Source organism: Ochotona curzoniae, unplaced genomic scaffold, assembly GCF_017591425.1.
Source record: "Ochotona curzoniae isolate NIBS_2020 unplaced genomic scaffold, NIBS_Ocur_1.0 contig_3190, whole genome shotgun sequence".
Lineage (NCBI taxonomy): Eukaryota > Metazoa > Chordata > Mammalia > Lagomorpha > Ochotonidae > Ochotona > Ochotona curzoniae.
In genome coordinates, this window is record NW_024465751.1 from 17256187 (window position 1) to 17277914 (window position 21728).

The window sequence follows — 21728 nt, forward strand, 5'->3', positions numbered from 1 at the left end:
ATCACTACCACAGATAACGGAGGTTAACTGCGGCACGCAGCCCCGCGGACAGCGAGGCGGGCAGCAAGAAAGGGCCAAGTATTTTGGGGGAGAGGATTCTGGCTGCTTCCCCTGCAACCTCTCTCCTCGCGTCTCACACAGAACACACAGACACACACAGACACACACACACACACCCCACCGGTGGGGAAATAAAAAGCCCAGTTAGGGTTTGCCATCGGTGTTTGAATATGTAAATGCATATGTGCAAATAAAACTGCCCCTCTCTCAGTCTCTGTCTGGTTTCCTTTTTTTTTTTTTTTTCTTTCCAATTAAACCAGCGGAGAATAAAGCCTGCCCGAGCTCTGCTGCAACTACAGTAGTAACACATGTCCCGTGCTCACGACGCGGGCCTCCATGGAGCCCGATTCGTTCTCCTCCAGGTTCCCCCCACCAGCACACACACGCCCTCCCCCACCCCACAGCCACGCAGATCCTCCCGATTAAAACATTCCTTGAACGCGCTGGCTGCCAGGGAGAGCTCGCTCACACCATCTTTCTCGGGCTGCCTTTGCAGCCGGAATTGATCTATTCCGGGTTGGGAAGAAGGGAGAGAGAGAGAGAGAGAAGGGGAAAAAAAAAAGGCAGCCCCCTTAATTTGAGACGTCGTGGGGAGTTGCTCGGAGCCCGCAGCCCGGCTCTGCGAGGCTCAGGAGCGGCTGCAGGCGGCTGCTCCGGCGGGCTAGCCCTGGGCGGGGGGCAGGTGTCGGTGCAGGGGGAGGAGGGCAGGGACGCACAGGCAGAGCCGGAATCCAGAGGAGCGGAGACTCTGTGCCCCCGTCGGAGAGATGGTTGAGTCCTCCTCAAGGTTGCTGTGGTATCCCAGAAACACCATTCACTCGGAGCTGTGACCGCGCACCCACCCCAGCCAACTCCACTGCGCCGGGCTGAGGAGCAGGAGGCGTCGGGAGCTCGCCGAGAGCATGCACGGGATCCGCAAAGGGGAGAGCCGAGCCGGGGAGCCCAGACCCCGCGAGCCCCGCGCGCGGACCTGCGCCAGGTGCGGCCGCCTGCACTCCGTCCTGGGCAAGAAGATGGGCACCAAAAGTGGATGTACGCTGTGGAACCTCGTCTTTCTGTTGACGGTGTCGTGTGTGAAAGGTAGGTCGGCGTTCGGGGGGTCCCCGCCGCTCTACCCGGAGAGAGGGGAGACCACGAGACAGAGAGGCTGGCGCCTTACTTTGCAATCTGCACCGATAAAATAATCATGATAATCCTGAAGAAGGAGTTGATTCACGGCTCTTTTCTCTCCCCCCCACCGCCCAAACACCCTCAGATAGGAAATGCATTTTGCTTGCCAGATTTGGCGTTCAATGCGGTGATTGAGCTTGGGCTCAATAAATATTCTTGCAGTATGCTCAAACGAATACGTGAGTTGGTTCCTATAGCCGCTAACTAGTGGATATCCAGGCAGAATTCCTCTGCAAGACTTTTCGTGGTGGCAAGGATTATCTTGATTTTGGGGTCAGATCCGTGCGGTTTGATGCTTTCAGTGGAATATTTCTATTCAAGAATACTGTTGTAACCCCCCGTTTTTAACCCTCTCTGGGAAGAAAGTTCTCGACGTGCTGGGCTCAAAATGCATTGGGAGTACGGGGTCTACTGAGCACAGCTACGCCAGCATGTATGTCTGGCGTGCATATGGGAATTATTTCTAGGTGGGATCCTGTGCCAGAAAGCTCCTGTGGATAGAGGCTCTGCCACAGACGAAGCTTCCCAGAGGTCTGAGATGCCAGGAAGTGTAAAGAAAGATCCACCTTGGTGGGGAGGAGGAAGGGGGGAGCAATGAAGCTGGGAGGAGAGTCATTAGCCGCCGACCAAAACGAAAATGCCCAGCAAGTGCGTTAAGCTTCAGACAGGTAGAGTGTCACATGCACAGAGGAGAGGAGGGGGCGGGTGGGATGTAGAATCAATTCCCAAGCAGAGAGGCGAGGGGCAGACAGGCTCCCCGGAGGAAGAGCTCTGTCCTCGGGGAGGAAACGGATCCAAGGCTTTCCCACAACTTCTGCTCTCTCCGCTGCCCATTAATTGCTGCAAAGAACGCTGGGGGGTGGGGGGGTGTTTATGACTCATGCCATCATTTTTGGACAATCACCTCTCCATCCTCATGGCAGCTCGAATAGACGCGGTGGATGTCGCTTCTCCCCCGCCCCGGAGCTGGTTCCGGTGGCGGAGTCTGCGTGTCTGTCGGGAAGGGGGTCCGGGCAGGCCGGGGCCGCGGCGGAGGGTTCGGGGTGGGCAGCAGGGTGCTGTTTTGGCCCAAGCGCTCCAGGGCTGTCAACACAAACTGGACGCTTCTTGCTTTGTAGAGCAGTGCCTCTCTGAACCTCAATCGGGCCGCGTCCCTATGAAACAGTTTATTGTCCAGCTTGCAGCTGGCTGGACCTCCACGGAAAGCAGCCCATTTGCATTCAGCAGAAATAATCATTTTCATTTTTTTTTTTTTTTTGGAAGGAGGGAGCTGGGGAGGTTACCTCTGCTTCTACTAGGACCAGCCAGGGGATGACATGTCTCGAATTTTAATGTACATTCTCAACAGGCCAGGAAGTCGCCCTAGGTCTCTGAGGCAGTAACTGCCTGGTTGCAACCAACCTGCTCCCCTGAAGGTGGCTGTCCCTCTCCGCTCCCCATTTCCATCCTCAACCCCGGAGCCTCCGTGCAGCTCCAGGCTCAAACGCTTGTCCTGAGCGCGGTGACGCGCTGGTTGGCCAACGCGGCTGGGGCTGCTTGCAAGGTGTTTTGGGGCTCCTGCTCGACGTGTGAGGAGCCCCACATTGCTGCCTCGTCCGCCTGCCACCGGGAGGCGGCGGTTAATGGATGGCCCTGGGGCTGCCTGCGAGCCGCGCGCTCCGCCTGGGGGAAGCGCAGGCAGCTGGCCGCCCGGACAGCAAAACCCAGGGCCGGCTCCTTCCAGAAGATGACCGGCGGTTAAGTGCAAGTTTTCTTGGCTACCTGTTGAGTCAAAACACATTTGGGGAGCGAGAGGGAGAGTGGAGGGTTGCAGTGGGGGTGTCGGAGGCTCCGAAGAGGGGCGAGTCGGTGAGCTCGACCCGAGCTGAGCCGCGACGCCTGCAATTACCGCCCCGGCTGCCCGCACCTACCGTATATTCTGAATAAAACGCGCAGGAGAGAAGAATGGCGCGTTAATCTGCTTTAGAAGGCACTGTTAACGGACCCCCTCTATCCACAATTTCCATGCTTTGAACTGAGATATTCGGCTTCTAGTGAGTATATTTTCAAATTCTTGGACATTAGAAGGAAGGAACATGTTAGAAACAGACCCAGTTCTTTCCAAACTGACTATTCTCCGGATCATTAGAACCGCCCCCCCCTTCTTTTTTCTAACGGTAGTAAAAGCTTTTTATTGTCACAATCAGGTACTTGGAAGGAACTGCCTACATTTTACAACTTGGAGAGCTGTCCCAAGATGCTCAGAAACTTGCATAGAGCTGTGAGATTGTAGATCTGTTTCCGAGCTCTAGGTGGGGCCAGTTTGGACAGCTGTCTGTTAGTCTTCCTTTTATTTCCTTTTCATTTCATCCTAGTCTCAAGGTTTTCATAAAAACCGAGATTGCTGCAATGCCATAAACGACTGGTTGTCCCCAATGTCTGTTCATGCTTTTGTCTTCCACCTATTGCCCCTGGGGGTAGGGGGGACTCTCAGAGAAGCTTAGATTGGCAACTGGCTCTATGAATTTTGAATGCCCTCACCAAGCCAGGCACCGGATTCAGCTGTCCCAGGCGCCTCCTGTCCCTGGAAACTTGAACAGCTCTGGACACCAGAACGCTAACCCGGTCCACTCTTTCCATCCCTCCATCATCTCACCTCCGCCTGCAACAGCAATGACAAAGAGGGGCCCTGGGAGGAATCGCCACCGAGTGGAAGATAAACTGGGCTTTGATAGGCCTGTTCCTCTCAGGTGAGGGGATCTGACTTTCCAATAACCTTTTCTCCATGGGCATCGTGTGGAATAAAAGACTGAAAAGGACACCGACTTAGGGGGTGGGGTGTGGCTGACACTGTTTAGACCTGTGCCTATTTCATGCTGAAACATTGCGCGCGCGCGCACACTCACACACACACACCGGCAGCGGTTTCTGAAACACAGCCAACAACTGCTGCTTCTGTTTAGGTCTCACCCACAGAGAAACTGTGAAATCTCCAAGTCGTGCTTAAACGTCCCGCCCACGTTGTTCTCAGACACCCGCGGGATGCTGTCCCACGTTCCTTCTCTGGAGAGCCTGCATAGGGCGCAGAGTCCAAGGTGTGCCTGGGTGGGGCGGTTACACAGCAGCTAGATCCACACCGTCGCCAGGGCCAGCTGCCAAGGGCTTCTTGCTGGACTCAGTGTGCTCTGGGACCCCTAGTAAAGGAGCGGGGGAGGTGATAATCCCGCTGTAGAACTCTCTCAAAGAAAAGGGGATCGCACCCCTTTCCCCCAGGAGTGCCAGCAACTGAGGTACCAGTGGTAACTGCACTAGTTAGCACGTTTTACCCGTGTCAGAGTGAAGCCTGAAGCCTTTCACGTGTCCATGGCGACTGACACTCTTGCTCCCTGTCCTTGGTGCGTCAGGAAAAGCAAGTAATTCAAAACTGCTAGTAGTATCTAGAGAGAGTATTTCCAGTGGGGAGAAGGTGAGTTAACGTGCTTAGCAAATAATGGCAATAGCAAACAAAAATCCACCCCTAGAGTCCCAGATCTTCAAAGCCATTACCCCAAGGTTAATAAACACAGGCTTACACAACCGAAACACCTGCTAAAAGGTTAATGGTATAGGGGTGGTGGCTGGGGGAGGAGGGCACACAGTCCCGCAGCTGTCTGGGCAGATGTCCCTCCCTTTCACATGCGTCTTCGGGGAACAGCTATGTTATGTTTCTTCTAGAAGGTCAGCCCCAGACCTGAAATATCCTTGGACCACTGGGGATTGAAGCTGACTTGGCTGGTGCTGGCAGCGGTGTGTGTTGTGAGTGTGTCTTTGTTGGGAGGCGGGAGGATACAAGTGTCACCACCGAGGAGGCCTGCGGAGGCCACTCCGGTGTGGGTGAAGTGTGTCCTACGCAGTCCCCGTGGCGGTTAACAGTGCATCAGTGTTGTCTAGGCTGCAGGCTCTCGGCGGCGCTGCGATCATTGGGATTGCACGACTGGGCCAGACAGCCCCATCCGCTCCGCTCTCCAAGCCTAGGATGGCGCTGCCTAACCCCACGTTCAAATAACTTCTCTTAGACGCGCTAGGAGAGTTTGGAAAGCTTGGGGTGGGGTGGGGGTCTGGGGGAAAGAGGGTGACAAGTGCAGGGGATTGCGGTACCAAGTGAGGTCCCTGTTCTCCCTAGGCGCTGTGATCACACCGATGCAAAGACAAACAGCAGGGCATACTAAAGCCCAAGCCTCAAAGTCGGGTTGGGGGCGGGAGGGGGGTGGGGCTCCAGGGTAGGACTCAGAATAAATGAAGCAGGACAGGGGGTCTCCTGGCCTCTGGAGTGGTCCTCTCCCAGGTCCACTGAGTGTGGTCATGGGGAAGCTCAAAGAGGGATGTGAGGGGGACATTGCTGTTCATTAAAGAATAATAATGAGCCAGGACAATCAAAGAAATAAAGATTGACTTAGGCGCGAAGTAGGTCTCCTTCTGGAAGGCGGAGCCTTGGGAGAGGAGGGGTGGGCAGTTCAGTTTCAGTTCTAGTTTAAGGGTCAGCCCAGTGTTGTGCCCCAACAATGCCGGTGTAGCGCCCAGTATTCTCAACCAGACTTGCTCAGTGTTAAGAAGCAATACATTGTTGAAAGCATCAGAAGAGAAACAAAAGTGCACTTGCAACTTGGTACTTTCCAGAATCATTTTGCTGGGGAGGAGGAGGGAGTGCTGGGGGGCAGCGGGGGGGGGGGTGCAGCAGGAACCCCAGTTGGAAGAACATCTGAGCAGAAATAATTAAGGGGCCAATTTCAGCATCTTGAAAAATCTGATGCCTCTCCCTGGAGACCCATCAAGGAGTAAAAGGAAAGAATCACTCAGTAAATTAAGTACTCCGGAGCAGAGGCTTCGTTTCCGTAGTTACTATCGTTCATGTTGCTAAAGAGATCTTCTATTTTTGTGAGTAGGGTATGTTTCTAGTACACATGTCTTTTGGCTGAACACAAAATTTCACGCTCTCAAAAACAATGAAATAGGAACTCAGTGGCAAAGGACATCAGTACATGGTTTAAAAAAGAGGAAACAACTCCTTGCAAGTGAGATCTGATAAGAGAGAGGGAGAGAGAAGGAGAGAAAAGGAGGGAGGGAGGGAGGGAGAGAGAGAGAGAGAGAGAGAGGTGACAGAGGGCAGAGCAATTAATAGTGCCTTGTACTTGTGTAGAACAGTCTGCTTGCAGAAGATCTCCAGGGCACATCAGAAGTGAAACGTGTGGAATCCCCTTTCCTGGTGCTCAGACCCATGGCTCAGAGTGGCTTTCTTCTGCTTACTTCGCAGGAATACCCAAAAGGACTTTAGGACACCCAACACTTTAGAGTCTGTTTAATTTGAGACATAACTTTAAGGGGTATGAACAATATGCCTGGCATATTTGAACACCTTGTCCTTAAAGCAGCACATCTATCTGAAACAACGTGCCATCTCTGAACTCTTGGAATTCCAAGATTTGAGAGAAAGAAACTGATTGCAAAAGCAAAGTCTAAGGAAATAATGTATACGATACTATGTAAAGTTAAGATAATTGCATTGCATATACTGGACAACAGCATTAACTGCTGCTCCCACAATCTTCATCTCTTCAAGTCCCTTTACTCTTATTCAGAAAGATATGTAGATTAGTTATAGAGTGGAAGTTCTGATTTGGATTGTGGATTAGGTCTGGTGATAGAAGGACACGGCCATTACCAAACTCCCGTCTTCACTCTAAGTAAGCTGGTGAATGCTTCAGATTATTTTCCAAACAGACTTCTCTCCACAAGTGTTTCTCAGAACCAGGCCCTGTGGAAAGCCTCTTTTTCTCATCTGTAATATCACTTTCACCAATGTCACAGGGAAAAATCAATGTGTTGAACGCCTTCCAATATTCACAGTCTCAGTACTGATGGTCATCTTTCATTCTCCTAAGCTCAAACCGCAGCCATCAAATGCATCTCATATCATCAGGCCCTTTGCGAAGCTTTTGTTTTGTGCTGATTGAGTAGTCCCAGAGATTAATGTTTTCCATATAATGTGGCATGCTGCCCAAAACCCAATTTGTAATCTCCTCTAAAAGGGCTAAATTTACGACATTAGCATATGCATCATATATCATTTTGTTGGATAAAAAGGCTGCCAATGTTAATACTATAGCATTAGGTGTAATAAACATTCTAGGGGCTCTTACCCTACAGTTGTTTTCCAAATGTCCCTAATAAAAAGCATCAATATCCTATATAATCTTTTTACAAATTCAAAATCTTAGATCCTCACCAAGGTCTAATGTTCACATTCTGACGGAGCTGGGCACAGACATTGGAACTTTAAAGTCATCCCGGTAATTCTGATGCTCTCTGAAATTTGGGAACAATTCCGATAAAGTGAAAGGGGAAAGAGCTCAAGAGTTACTGATACTTAGAAGCCAAAGGATGATACTGCCAACAATTATTTTTGCACTTGGAACTTAGAAGTTAACTTGCCTAAAAAAGAGAGAAGACTGGGAACAGCAATGGGTTTACAGGGAGATTACGTAAACCGTGCATGCAGCCTGATGTGTCTGGCACTAGTGGCAATCTTCAGTACTGTTAAAATACATTTGAACGTGCAAAGCCAGTAGTAACTCCCACATTCATCCTTAGCATCACCGCCTTAACTTTTCTGTAACACTAAAATAAAAAGCATAGCCTCTTCCCACTGGCTGTTATTTCATTTTGGCCAAGTTCCCAGGCTATTAAACTTCTGAGGAACACTGGGAAACTTCTACTTATCACCTTTACACATTTATTTCTGGAGTTGGCTCTATGATCCAGGAGCAGAACCAGCACTGAATCCCCAGGCTAAATTCATCCCATGCATTCTGATACTGATTTCTTTTACTAGTGATTGGCGAAGGTACTACTATGAATTTGTTCATTCATCTTGTCAAAAATGACTTTCCTATGACAGGAAAGGTCCTTCAATAGCCAGGTAATTCATGTTCATATATATAATATGATGTACATGCCCACACAGGGTAGTTACTTTTGCTAGGTTACAATGACCATTATTAATGCCAGAACTGAAAATTTATCACTGGTCATTACAGTTAAAGTTCAAATCTCTATCTACAATACTATTTCAGTTTTCATACAGAACCAACACAGATAATATCAGAGAAGATAGTCTATCATAAAAATGAATATATTAATTAATACTATATACAACTGTTAATCATTACTTGCTTGTGTTCAAATTTTTTTAATGGTGCACACTTTTTAGGGAATAGATACAAAGAGATCATTATGGAATGAAAAATTTCCAAGACTGACATAATATGCAGAACACATAAATAATATCTTCACTAAAATCTAATCCTTGACAATACAACTCTATAAAGTGAACTACTTTTCACTTCTCAGAAGAAACTTTTAAAAGAAGTACTTAAAATTTGTATTTATATCTCTCAGTCTGAAAAGCTTCCTTTCTCAGACCTTAAATTTTACAGTAATATTTACAGCTGTTTCATTTCATGGGTGAGAAATTGTTCTTATAACTATGTCAGATATATCTCAAACTCTAGATCGCTCCATTCACTTCCTACCTTGAATCCCAAACAGCATCTAGTGAAATGGCTGTTATCTCCTAAAAACAGATGATTATCTCCACTTACAAATAGTCCATGTTTTCCTAAGCACATAGAGCTGCGATACCTTGCTAGCATCATGTATTTAGCAGGTGGTTAAGTGAAGTCTGACCTGATAATACACTCTCAAGCTCACTGAATTTGCCAAAATAGAAATAATGTGAATGAATACATTACCAATTAAACATCTTAATTTTTAAACAAATAGCTGAAACCTTGATAACTTAATTAGAAAAAAAACTCAGGATTAATAGTTATGCCATAACATTAATCTTATAATTTTTAACTTCTCCCTTAACTTGCCTAAATTTGTTCCGTTAATGATCCTGTATAATAGGTGCTGTTTTCTTTTATAAGCACTAGTAAGCAAAGCAAATGCATAAGAGTATTAAATGTCATCCTAGCAAACAAAACTAGCACATCTAGTGCAAAAAGAAACAGAATTAAAAGTCTTAGAATGTAATCTAAGTGCTCTTGAGTAATATTTTACTTTATGGACTTCATACATAAAATGACTTTAGAGTATAAAATGCTTATCAAGCCTATCATAAGTCTGGATAACAAAGCGCTCCATTGAATACCATAACCTTGCACTCAGTTCTACAGTACGTTATGGTATGGAAGTTTTCATAATCTATTCAATCTATGAACCATTTAATACTTCTGTCCTTAATGGGCTTTAGACAATCTTCCAGTATAAGGTAGCCATTTTTATTACATTATTAAGTTCTTATTTGTGGGTATATTTTCAGAAATGGCATTTTACCCTGTCTTTTAAACTAGGTAGGAAATAAACAGTATATTTATTCATGAGTAAATGAATATTTAAAACCATTTAAATTTATGAAACATTATATATGTGTGTATATGTGTGTGTGAATATATATGCGTGTGTGTATGTGCGTTTGGATATATGTATCTCCAAGCTTAGTCCACATAGTCTACATCATTCTGTAGGCCTTCTTTGGTTAAAAACACAGATATGATTGTGTATAAAAAATGAGCCAGAGACAAGAGACTTGGCAACCTAGAGAGAGAGTGTAAACCAACTGTCATTGGCCAGTGCACCAAGTCAGTGCATTTTCTTTATTGGGCAGGGCCTCAAGAGCCTCTGTGTCATGAAGCCTTGTTGGTTTCTAAGAGAGTTGTGCCTATCTCCAAATCCTGCCCAGTGTCAAAACTGCCTCCTGAAGTGATTATATAAGGGGACACAAAAAACATGCTTGTACTGATATAGGCAAAAGAGAAAACTAAACTGCTACCTAAAGATCAGCATAAGAATTAAGTGAGGACCTTTAAACATACATGATAGTCTGCAAAAGAAAGTTAAGTAGTCATTGAATTGCACATACGTGTTCAGTCTAGCACTATATTATCTTGTCATGGTAAAGTATATGTTTATATAACTTTTTTTTTTTTGCCATTTACAGCCTTTATATTATCTCTTAATATAAACCAGCCTTTTTCTTCTTCTATATTAATCTTCACCCATGGGTATACATTCAGCCATGTCATTTTAAACTGATTCTTTAAATATAAGATTTCTCAATAGTGTCATTACACATATAGATCATATACATTTATGTGTATATATAAGTGTGAGTGCACATACTATACCTATTGCATCTAAATCTTCAGGGAGCACCCTAATTTCAGAGTTTCCACATGTGCCTTCACAATAGAGATTTTTGTAAGCTTGCCAAAAGTCATGAATATGAGTACAACTGTAATTTGCCGCCAAATCTTTTCTACAATTATGAATTTTAAAATGTTATTTAACATTTAAAATTAACTAATGTCAAATTATCCATTTTAAATTTGATCCTATTATTATAGCAATTTGGCTTCTTAGAATTCTAAATCACAGCTTGATAATCAAAACACCTTTGTTCTCAATTCCATTAATCAATTGTTTCCTCCTTCATAGTTAATTAATAAAACTAGCAGCTATGCTTTGTTTACCACTATCCCAATTTCTAAGATATTTATTTGAGATTTCTATGGGGACACATCTTTTAAGTTTCTTCTGGTTTTGCCATGAGGGCTTTCTTATTTGAAAGAAATCAAGGAATAGAAAAATGTCCTTAACTTCATTTTTTTCTAATCTAACACATAATGGATAAAAACATGCATGTGCATACACACATTTTATCAGCTGAATCAAGAATTAAAAATACAATTCAAACTTATGTTTATTATGAATATTTGAATAAAAAGAAGCAATTGTGTCTAACCTGTTTTTTTTCTGTGAAAGCACATGAAATTGTAAAAGGAGATTTTACCTGCACCTAATTGGCAGTTTTAAGAGTGATTTGTTTTCAGTTCTTAATTTATATTTCCCTGTAGAGAGAAGATTCTTCTGAATCTGTTGTCAGAGGCATAATTTGAATTTCCCTCAAATGTTGGTAATGAATTTATGCTTAACCACCTGCACATTCTAATACTGAGCTCTGTTTTGCTAAAAGCTGCAGTTGCAAGATAACAGATCAAAGTTAGGAGAACTGGCAAAATAAGTACAACTGAATCTCCTGAAGATGAAACCCATGCGCCATGGATTTATTGGCTGCTCACTACAAGTAACTGAACTGTGCAGTCTAGACAAAATATTTATTCAGTGTTCACATATATGGAGAGACTGAGAATTAAGGGGTTTTGGCTGATGTCTAAATCCAAACAGCTGAACTGATTTAAGTGTTTTCTGTAAACAAATTTGCAATTCAGGCTGTTAATTTGATCACTAACTCCCAGCTTCCTAGTTTCTAAGATACTGGAAATGATAAAGCCCCTTACATGAAGTAATAGAAATTCTAGTGTATCTAAAATTTCCCGGATTAAAATCACTCAAGGTTGCTTGGTGGCTTTTTAAAAACTTCCACATATATCTCCTTTTGGTACTTAAGTGCTCTTTTATCTGCTAAATCTTTCTGAAGCTGAGCAAACAGCAAGCCTTAAAAACAATTTTCTAGCAGTGCTAGAAAATCTCTAGTAACTGTGCTAGTTTAGCAGTGCTTATTAAAATACTAATAAATGACCATAAAAATGACATCGTGCTTCAGCCCTGAGAAATCAGCCATGTTTTCACAATTTGAAGATTATTACCCTTATTTTTACATAGCTTTGCAAGCACTGTTGAAAAATCCCTGTTTTAAAAAGGTGTTGTATTCTAAATTTCAAAAACAAAATTCTCAAAGGCTGGAAAATAAATTTGAAGATGTTATATTAGGATATAACATATGCTATTGATATAAATATCAATCTAAATGTTTTCCTCTTCCTTTGGCCAAAGGTAAATTGACTTATGATGCCTTTCATTACAATAGTATTATTTTGAATTGTTTTAATGTAACCAATGATGGTTTTGAGGTCATTATTTTTATTTCTTCAAAAGCAACCAGTGGCTTACTTCTCAGTTCTGGAACTCATCAGCATATCACTCCAGTCAGCAATCATTTATCAAAAACCAGTGTGTGTCAAGTCCTTGCCTAGACTTTTCGAATACACGGATGATGATCTAGATTCTACCATACAGGAAATCCTTGTCTTTTACTGGAACTGAGATTTCTGTGAGGCCGTTAAAACAAACTGATCATTGTGCCATCGCTTCATTCTTTCAAGATGAAAATATTGCTGTAGTTAATACCACTTCCACCTCACATCATATATAGACAGTGCTTTACCATCACAACTATATGTAACAGTATAAAGTTATTGAAATTTTTAAATGAAAGGCATCATTTTTGCACACTAGTCCAATGTAATCTTCCCTTGTAATTTCCAATTAAGTTGTTTATTGATTCCCATCTGTTCAGCCAAGTGATATTAACTAGTTTATCCAGTATTAATGAAGATCCCACATGTATTTCTGTAACAGTGTTTGTGTAATTATGTAACCATTTGTGATCAGCAAATTGTGTTTCTAATTCATTTTTGCCCCTTTATTAGTCCACCTTCAGAACTCATCTTGACTTGCTAACACTAAGTTTAAATTCAAATATCTGCCACTTCATTTTGTGATTCATAAGAAACAAAACCTGAGCTAATGAAGGTCAACACAAAGTGCAAAAAAATCAACAAATATGAATAAATGTAAGAGATTCTGTCATAGTCGCCCACATATTTCTCATTTCTTGTTTCTATTGAAGATGTATATTAGTTAAATACAGTTTTCGAATTAGTAGAATAAGTTATATTTTGCTTTGTTTTTATTCTGTGGTATAAAGAGCAATGGAAGGATGTGAGAGGACTTGAAAATCTACATGAGAAAGGCAGTGGAAGAATAAGCTTGCTAAGGCATCAAGAACTTTGAAAACCATGCTAAGGATGACTTTAAAAAAGCCATAGTAACAAGCTATGATGAAAATTTTTGCATTTTTCCAAGTTTTTACAATAATTTTATTTAACTTATGAGGTGTATGTGTCTATGGAAAGTTAAAATATGTGTAAAATAGTTAAAATTTATAACAATGGCAATTTTTGCATGGAAGTTTATTAGAATCACCCATCTTTAAAAGGTAATAAGAACTAATAAATTTGATACTGTATGTTACATTTCTCATTCAGAGATATTATAATATTCACTAACATAAGTTATTCTCATAGGATCATATTAGCTGCTTATTTTTTCTTTTAAAGATTTATTGGTTTTTATTGGAAAGGCAGATTTTCAGAGAGAAGAGACAGAAAGAGAGTAATTTCTTTTATCGGCAGGCTCACTCCCCAAGTTTCCTCACTGTAAAGTTTCCTCACTGGCTGGAGCTGAATTGATTGAAAGCCAGGAGCCAGGAGCCAGGACCTTCTCAGGGCCTCCTTCACAGGTGCAGGGCGGTAATGCTTTGGGCCATTTGACTGCTTTCCCAGGCCACAAGCAGGGAGCTGGATGGAGAGCGGAGCATCTGGGACACCAACTGGCACCCAAATGGGATGCTGGGACTTGTGAGGCATGATTTAGCTATTGAGCCATTATACTTGGCTCTAACTTTTTTTTTTAAAGATTTATTTATTTTTATTTGAAAGGCAGATATTTACAGGGAGAGAAGGAGAGACATAGAGAGAGAGCTCTTCCATTCTGCTCATCCACTTTTTAAACAGCTGCAGCGATCGGAAAGGAGGTGGTCTGAGACAAGAGCATCTTCCTTGTCTCCCTTGTGGGTGCGGGGTCCAAAGGATGGTCATTATCTGATGCTTTCTCAAACTAGAAGCAGATAGCTGGATCAGAAGCAGAGCAGGGAGGATGTCAAGTGACACACATATGGGATGCCAGTGTATACAAGCAGAGAATCAGCCTGCTGTGTCCACTGAGCCCCTTCCCTTTTCACTTTGCAAAGCTCATTTCTTGTTGATTCAATAGTTATTTAATGTTTAAAAAAATAATTTTAATGTTTGTTCGTATAATATCAACTACAAACGTTAAGGGTTTTCTCTGATTCAAAACCTAGATAATTGTGCCCATCAGACCTATTCAATGATCTATATAAATTGCTGTTTTCTTTCTTTACACTATTATGAATAAAATCAATTTAGAAGTTTCAGATAATGTGTCAACAGTTGGCACATTAGGCTAACCTTTTACCTACCAGTACTGGTATCCCATATGGGTACCAATCCGTGTTCAGGCTAAAGACCTTGGGCCCTTGTGTCCACATGAAAAACACAGAGGACGCTCCTGGCTTTGGATCAGCTCAGCTTCAGCCTTTGCAGCCATTTGGGAGGTGAACCAAGAGATGGCAATTCTTTCTAACTCTGTTCAATCTGACAATCCAGAAATATCTTCTATCTGTTGGTTTGCTCCCCAAGTGGACACAACAGCCAGAACTGAGCCAATCTGAAGCCAGGGGCAGGAACTTCTTTCGTGTTTCCCACACAGTTGCAGGGTCCCAAGACTGGGCAATCCTCTACTGCTTTCCCAAGCCACAAGTAAGGAGCCAGATATTATTACAATAGTATAGTCCTTCACATTGGTCCTAATTGGGCCCGGCGGCATGGCCTAGCCTTGAATGCCCCTGGATCCCATATGGGCTCCAGTTCTAGTCCTGGCGACCCCGCTTCCCATCCAGCTCCCTGCTTGTGGCCTAGGAAAGCAGTCCAGGACGGCCCAAAGCTTTGGGACCCTGCACCTGCGTGGGAGACCTGGAAGAAGTTCTTGGTTCCCGGCTTCGGATTGGCACAGCACCGGCCATTGCGGCTCACTCGGGGAGTGAATCATCGGAAGGAAGATCTTCCTCTCTGTCTCTCCTCCTCTCTGTATATCTGACTTTGTAGTAAAAATAAATAAATCTTTAAAAAAAAATACACACACACATTGGTCCTAATTGCATCATTCTGCTATTAAAGTCTTCAGGGCTGGCATTAATCCTCTGCCTACAGGCACAGTCAAAAGAGACAAGTTCTGTTTCTTCACATGGGTTGATTAGTGTTTCTGGAATAAGCATTTATGAATACAGACCAATTAATTTTACATGTGACAGAATGAAGGAGTAGGCAACAGGAACAGGAGCTGGGTTTCTAATCTCAAAAGTCAGACAGTATTCACATGCTGTCTGTGATTGTTTATTAGGTTTTATTGCTACTAAATGAAAGAACACATGCACTGTAGAAAATCTTAGTTTTTACAACATAATAATCTGAAATTGCATATACTGCTGCTTAATATATTTTTTCCTCTTTACAAATAAAAAGGTATGTACAAGCTCACATTTCATGTTCATAAATACTTTTATTATACAACTCTAGTCTGCACAGGAAGCTTTTCTGTGAATGTGTGACTTAAATATATAAAAGAAAAATAAACGAATAGTTAATCTCATTACTCTTGATTTAAAAAAAAAAAACTTAAAAAATCTGAAAATCAGGGGCCACTGTTGTGGTGTAGTAAGCCTCTGCCTGTGAGGCTGGGTGCTCCTCAGAGCCCCATTTGCTACATTCTTGTCCAATTCCTAGCTGCTGGTAGGAATACACAGGCTGGCCTAGGTACTTGGGCCTCTACTGCCCATATGGAATATGGAAGACTCAGTTGCAGTTCAGGATCCTGGCTTTAGCTTGGCCTACCTGTGTCCATTTGAGGAGTGAACCAGCAGATAAAAAAAAAAAAAAAAAAAAATGGGGCCCTGCGTGGTAGCCTAGCAGCTAAAGTCCTCACGTTGACATACCAGTATCCTTTGGCTGCTGGCTTGTGTCCTGGTTGCCCCACTTTCCATCCAGCTCCCTGCTGTGGCCTGAGAAAGCAGTCAAGGATGACCCAAGACCTTGGGACATTGTAGCCGTGTGGGAGACCCGGATGATGCTCCTGGATCCTGGCTTTGGATCAGCTCAGCTCCAGCAATTGTGGCCACTGAGGGAGTGAATCAATGGATGGAAGAATTCCCTCTCTGTTGCTCTTCCTCTCTGTATATTTGACTTTCCAATAAAAATAAATAACTAAATCTTAAAAATAATAATAATAAATTCTCTCTTTCTCTTTCCTTTGCTACCTCTCTCCAACTTTGTATGCCTATCCCTGCCAGTAACTTTAAAATAAATAAACAGAAATCTTAAAGTGAACTTAGCATGTCACTTCCAGCTGTCATTCAGTAGATTATAGGCAGAGTAGGCATTTAATAAATATCTAGAAACTTTAATTGGATTATAATTAACCTTGTAGATAGCTTAAACGAAAACTCACAATTAAAAAAATCAACTTTTATTGACCAAATTGCTCAGTTATAATTTGAATATTTTCTGATCCTTTCAGCTGTGACATCCATAACTGTTTGGATATAGAATTATTCCAGGAAATAAGAGAATTTATAAAAACAATACATATCTACTTCTGGTTTCTGAGTATAAATGATCTTTTTCAGTTTGATTTTGTAACTCACTTGCTTTTACTTGAGATCTATATTGAAGTTCCTCACTTCAAAATATCTCTGCCTCAATTATCATCATAGTAAGAACCCAAAGATTTCCTTTAGCACTGACCAGCACAGCAGTGGACAATTGGCTTTCAGAAGCACGTGTTCATCCCAAGGCCTGGCCAGCACATCTTAGTGTTCATACATGAGAGAGCAAATTAACATGGAGGTGTTTACTGTGATGATATTAAATCTAGTCTGGAATGAAGGGATGTAGATTTAATTAGTTTGAGAGAGAGAGGGAGATCGAATCCTATTTGCCTTTTCAATTCCCAACCATCTGCAATATTTGGTGGTTGGGTCAGACTGAAGCCAGAATCTGGGATTCAATCCAAGTATTCCACATGGATAGCAGAATTCCAAGCATTTGAGCCAGCACTGCTGCTTCCCAAAGCCGGCATTAACACAAAGCTGTAATTGAGATCCAGATACCTGGATAAAACTTAAGTACTAGATACCAGACTCAGGCATATGAACCAGTATTTTAACCACCAGGACAAAATCAGTCCCAAAGCATGAGGTTTAATACTGGCCACCTCTTCACTGGGCAGCTGACCTTAGCTGCAGTGTTTCTTTTAGGCTTAGTTTCCTCATCTCCTGCATTTTCTATAAACTTCACAGAATCATGATACTGATACCAAGTAAATCAATATGAAAAATTACTTTGTATGCTGTACATTGCCATTACTAATGACTGTTGCACAAAGAGTAATACTTTTGTTGCATGTTTAAAATATTTAACCTTATTAACTTCAATTTATTTAAAAGTGTATTAAAATGCAGTTAATTTTCCAGGTAATAAGCTAATCTGGGTGTTAAAGTATAGATATTCTGTTCTGTAAATCAACAGACACTTCAACAAAGTGCATAGTTACATCTTAACTTAAAAATCAGTATTTAAATAAATATTAAATATATTTTGGATTTGGTTATATACTCTTCATGGTGGAAAATGTTAAAATATGGTTCATATTTTGTATAATTTTCAAGAAAAAGTAATTATTACATTTATTTTTGTGGTATTAGACCTAGGAACATATATATATGCATATGTACTATAATTTTGTTTAAAATCATGTAATATATAAACACTTTCAGCTGAATATTGACAGACCTTGTAAGCTTTGCAAAAATAGACTAGTGTCTCAAAAAACTTTGAAGCTTCTACAGGGAAAAGGAAACAATAAATATAGTGACATGACAACCTACATAATGGGAGAAAATATTTGCAAATTATTTATTTAAGAATAGGTTAATAATCAAGACATATATGAAACAGAAACACAATATGAAACAGAAAATATAATCGATCCATTAAAAATGGGCATGAAATATAAATAGTCATTTTTTTGAAAGGAATTATACAAATGTCCAACCAGTACATGAAAACACATCAGACAGAACTAATCATCAGGGAATTGCAAATCAAAATCACTGTGAAAGAGAGATTCATTGTAGTGAGAATGGCTTTTATCAGAAAGACAAAGGATAGCAAGTGTTAGGGAAGACAGAAAAAAGAAACCCCTTGCACACTGTACATCATGAGGCAAATTAGTACAGCTAATAAGAAACACGGAATAGGGCTTCTTCAAAATATTAAAAATGGGACTATCATTAGACGAATAATCCCAGGTCCTCTGGAATCTAGCACTTGTCATGTTTTCTCTTGCCCTCTTTACATCCTCCTCCGACACTATGTGGACATTTTTATTCAGAGTTCTTACTCAACAACTTGCTAAATGACATTGCTAGTGCATTTATGCCTATGCATTGTCAAGTTTTAGAAAAATGTGTAACACTAGATTTCACTAAGTAATAAATTTAGGGCCTGGCATGGTAGCCTAGTAGCTAAATCCTTACCTTGCATTTACCATGATCCTATGGGGGCATCAGTCCATGTCCCAGCTGCTCCACTTCCCATTCAGCTCTCTGCTTGTAGCCTGGGAGAGCAACAGAGGATGGTCCAGGACCTTGGGATCCTGCATCTATGTGAGAGACCTGGAGGAAGTTCCTGGCTCCTGACTTCAAATTGGCTTAGCTCTGGCCATTGTGGCCACTTGGGGAGTTAATTAGTGGACAGAAAAACTTTCTGTCTGTATTTCATTCTCTCTGTGTATCTGCCTTTCCAATAAAAACAAATAAATCTTTTTTTTAAGAAAGAGTTTAAATTTGACTACATGAGAATCATACACACATATAGTAAATTTGTAGGGAAATGGAATTAAATCATTTTTACAAAGCATTTTGAAATTATTGCATGTTTTTTCACAGTACTTATTTCCCACAACCTTTTTAGTGGTTCCTAACAAGCATGGATCTCAAAAATTTTGTACCAAAACAATTATATTTCTAAAATTTCATTTTTTCTAGCCATGTTAAAAAGTGTATATGTGGTACATAATGATGTTATATGTATAGTATATTCTAGATAACTTGCTAGCTTTTTATTTAATGAAATTCTATTATTTTTAAAGACTCTAGTTTGCTTTGAAACGTAGCATTACAGAGAATAAGGAGAAAGAAAGGCAGGGGAGGGTCAGAGGGAGAGAGAGGTCTGGTTTACTCTCCAATGGCCATCATGACCAGGGCAGGATCAGGCCAAAGCCACGAGTCAAGAACTCTATCCAGGTCTCCCAGGTGGAAGAGCCTCAAGAACTTGGGGTCATCTTTTTATGCTTTCCAAGGAGCTTTAAGGGAAAGCTGAATCTAAAGTAGAGAGCCAAGACTTGAACTGCCCTCCTTTGGGTTTAACCCACTGGACCACAATGCTGTCCCCAGTGAAAAGTCTCTAGCAAAGATAGAAGCTGTGGTGTCAGTTCTCTATACGTCTGGCAGTAGATGCTCTTTGTCTCGTATTTTCCAAGTAACCCTGTCCCTTGTTGAACACTTTCAGATACATAAATGATGAAGTTTTAAATAAAATTACTGCCATTCTTTGACCATGGATGAGGTTTGAAAGGGATAGATCACTTTCAAACCATAGCATAACTATTGCCCAAGTTCATAGTTGGTTGTTTTCTTGTTTTTTTTTTTTTATTTTTTTACAGAGGGGTGAATTATACATGTTTTGCCTTTTCACTTCTAGAATGGATTTTAAATTTTATATTGTCTGGTATGGTGTTTTCAATACCTCTTTCAATGCAATTCAAAATACTATTTTGTGTATTGTTTTGCTTTTATGAGTGAAAAATCAGTATGGTCTTCAAATTTTGCATTTCATTTCCTCCCCTGTCATCTTTTGCTATAATATATTGGGCTTTTAGTTCTCCTATGATGCTCTTAATTCACCATATTGCTTAATTTTGTGTAGTTAAGCCTATGTACTATGTCAATGTTTCAATTTATTTTTGCTTTTGCTCTTTAAAGAAATCTGTAAAAATATTGGAAATATCCTTAACGATTTCTGCTTTTGAAAATTTGTGGACCAATTATTTCAAATTTGTTACTTTTTAAAAAGAATGCCTGTGGCATGGAAACATAATTACATTTCATTTTTCTTAGATATTTCACTTTTACATATCTTATCACTCTTATTTAAACTACTATGTTCATGAATTTAACTTTTTCATTGAGGTGTAAAGGAATAAGTGTTCAAGGTATCTGAGGTTTGTTCTAAATATCTTCTATGTAACTTCCTACTATGTTAAAATATCTTTCAAATCACAAAAATGGCATTATTCATTCCAATCTGCTTTTTTTTCCAATTTTTTTCTTCTTTGCTTTTATTTTTTTGTTCCTGTTAATTTGAGTATATATTTAACATACCATGCATTTCAAAAGTTTCATGCCATTATTATTCTTTGGCTGATCAAATTTGTTCCATTATTGTTGCAGTTAGCACTTTATGAACTGCTTTTTCTAAATTTGAGTATTTTTAATGTGCTTACACTGCTTCTTTCATTGTTTTTGTTCTCGCATTTGAGGTTTTTCTGGAAGAGTGGTAATGGTACACCATGATTTTCCCTAATAGGCACTATTGATTGTTACTTTCCATAATATCTGCCTAAAGTTGAAACAGAGATATTTTCCTTTATTTTCTTTTGACTTGAAGGACACTAATAATACATCAGAGTTGTCAAAGCTTTTTGTCGTTCTATAATATTCTTTTAGTTTTATATATTGAGGCATAAAGTTAGAAAGAATCAAGTATTAAAAAGCAAAAACAAACAACAAAAACCTCTTCTTGATAACAGGCATTCAAAAACGTTGTTTTTTTAAATTTTTTTGCCAGTTTACACTTGTTGGCATTTCTGATAATTCTTGACTCCAAAAATATAAAGGAGTAATCAATTAAGATGACACATTTGGTCAATGGTATTTTAACTTGATTTATTTTGCTATCACAATACTTTTGCTAAAATGTTAGCACCATTATCAGCTTTATAATTGGCCAGTTCCATAGTTGAAAACGCTTTGATGCAGGGTCTAAACTTTGCTGTTCACCTCTCCTGGTTATTCTTAATTTCCTGATTAAGTTGGGTGAAAGCATATGATGCAAGTGGTTTACTCCACCAATTGTATTTTAATTCTATTGTTTCATAAGCACAGAGATTCAAATATTTTAACACCAACTTAGTGTAGATCCAACAGGTGAGTGATTATCTGCAAGGCTGACATAGTTTATAGAAATTGAATTATAATAGTTTTCCACAGCATGAATGAATTTGACATTTGTTTTAGAGAAGCAATAACTTTCAATGCCAAGTTTTTTGACTTTAAAAGCTTAATGGATTGCATAAGACAGCCGAGTGAAAACTGCTGTTGCATTGTAATGCTGTTGGCAAGAAAAGTAAAAGAGCTGTAAAATAGACAACACATTGGTATGAAATGCTAACTTTACTGGAAATGCAGCAACCAACAACATGATGGAAAACAACCTAATTTCATAAGATAGAATCTGCATTGTATTTTTTTTCTAAATATTTATTTATTTGAGAGTCAGAGAGAGAGAGAGAGAGAGAGAGAGAGAGGGAGAGACAGAGAGACAGAGAGAATCTTATATTTGCTAGTTCATTGCCCAGCT

At 40.9% G+C, this 21728-nt stretch overlaps 1 protein-coding gene across 3 annotated transcripts in view; it reads left to right on the plus strand.

Annotated features, from left to right (window-relative positions):
• Positions 1 to 802: 802 nt before the first annotated feature.
• Positions 803 to 21728, plus strand: part of CSMD3 (CUB and Sushi multiple domains 3) — an 873364-nt gene continuing 852438 nt past the window's right edge. For 2 of the 3 annotated variants that reach the window (XM_040979397.1, XM_040979398.1), the window contains exon 1: positions 877 to 1140. In XM_040979397.1, the coding sequence (XP_040835331.1) occupies positions 963 to 1140 (178 nt within the window). In that variant the 5' untranslated portion in view covers positions 877 to 962. Of the gene's footprint in view, positions 1141 to 21728 lie in introns of all 3 variants that reach the window. The other variant, XM_040979396.1, reaches the window with a different exon arrangement.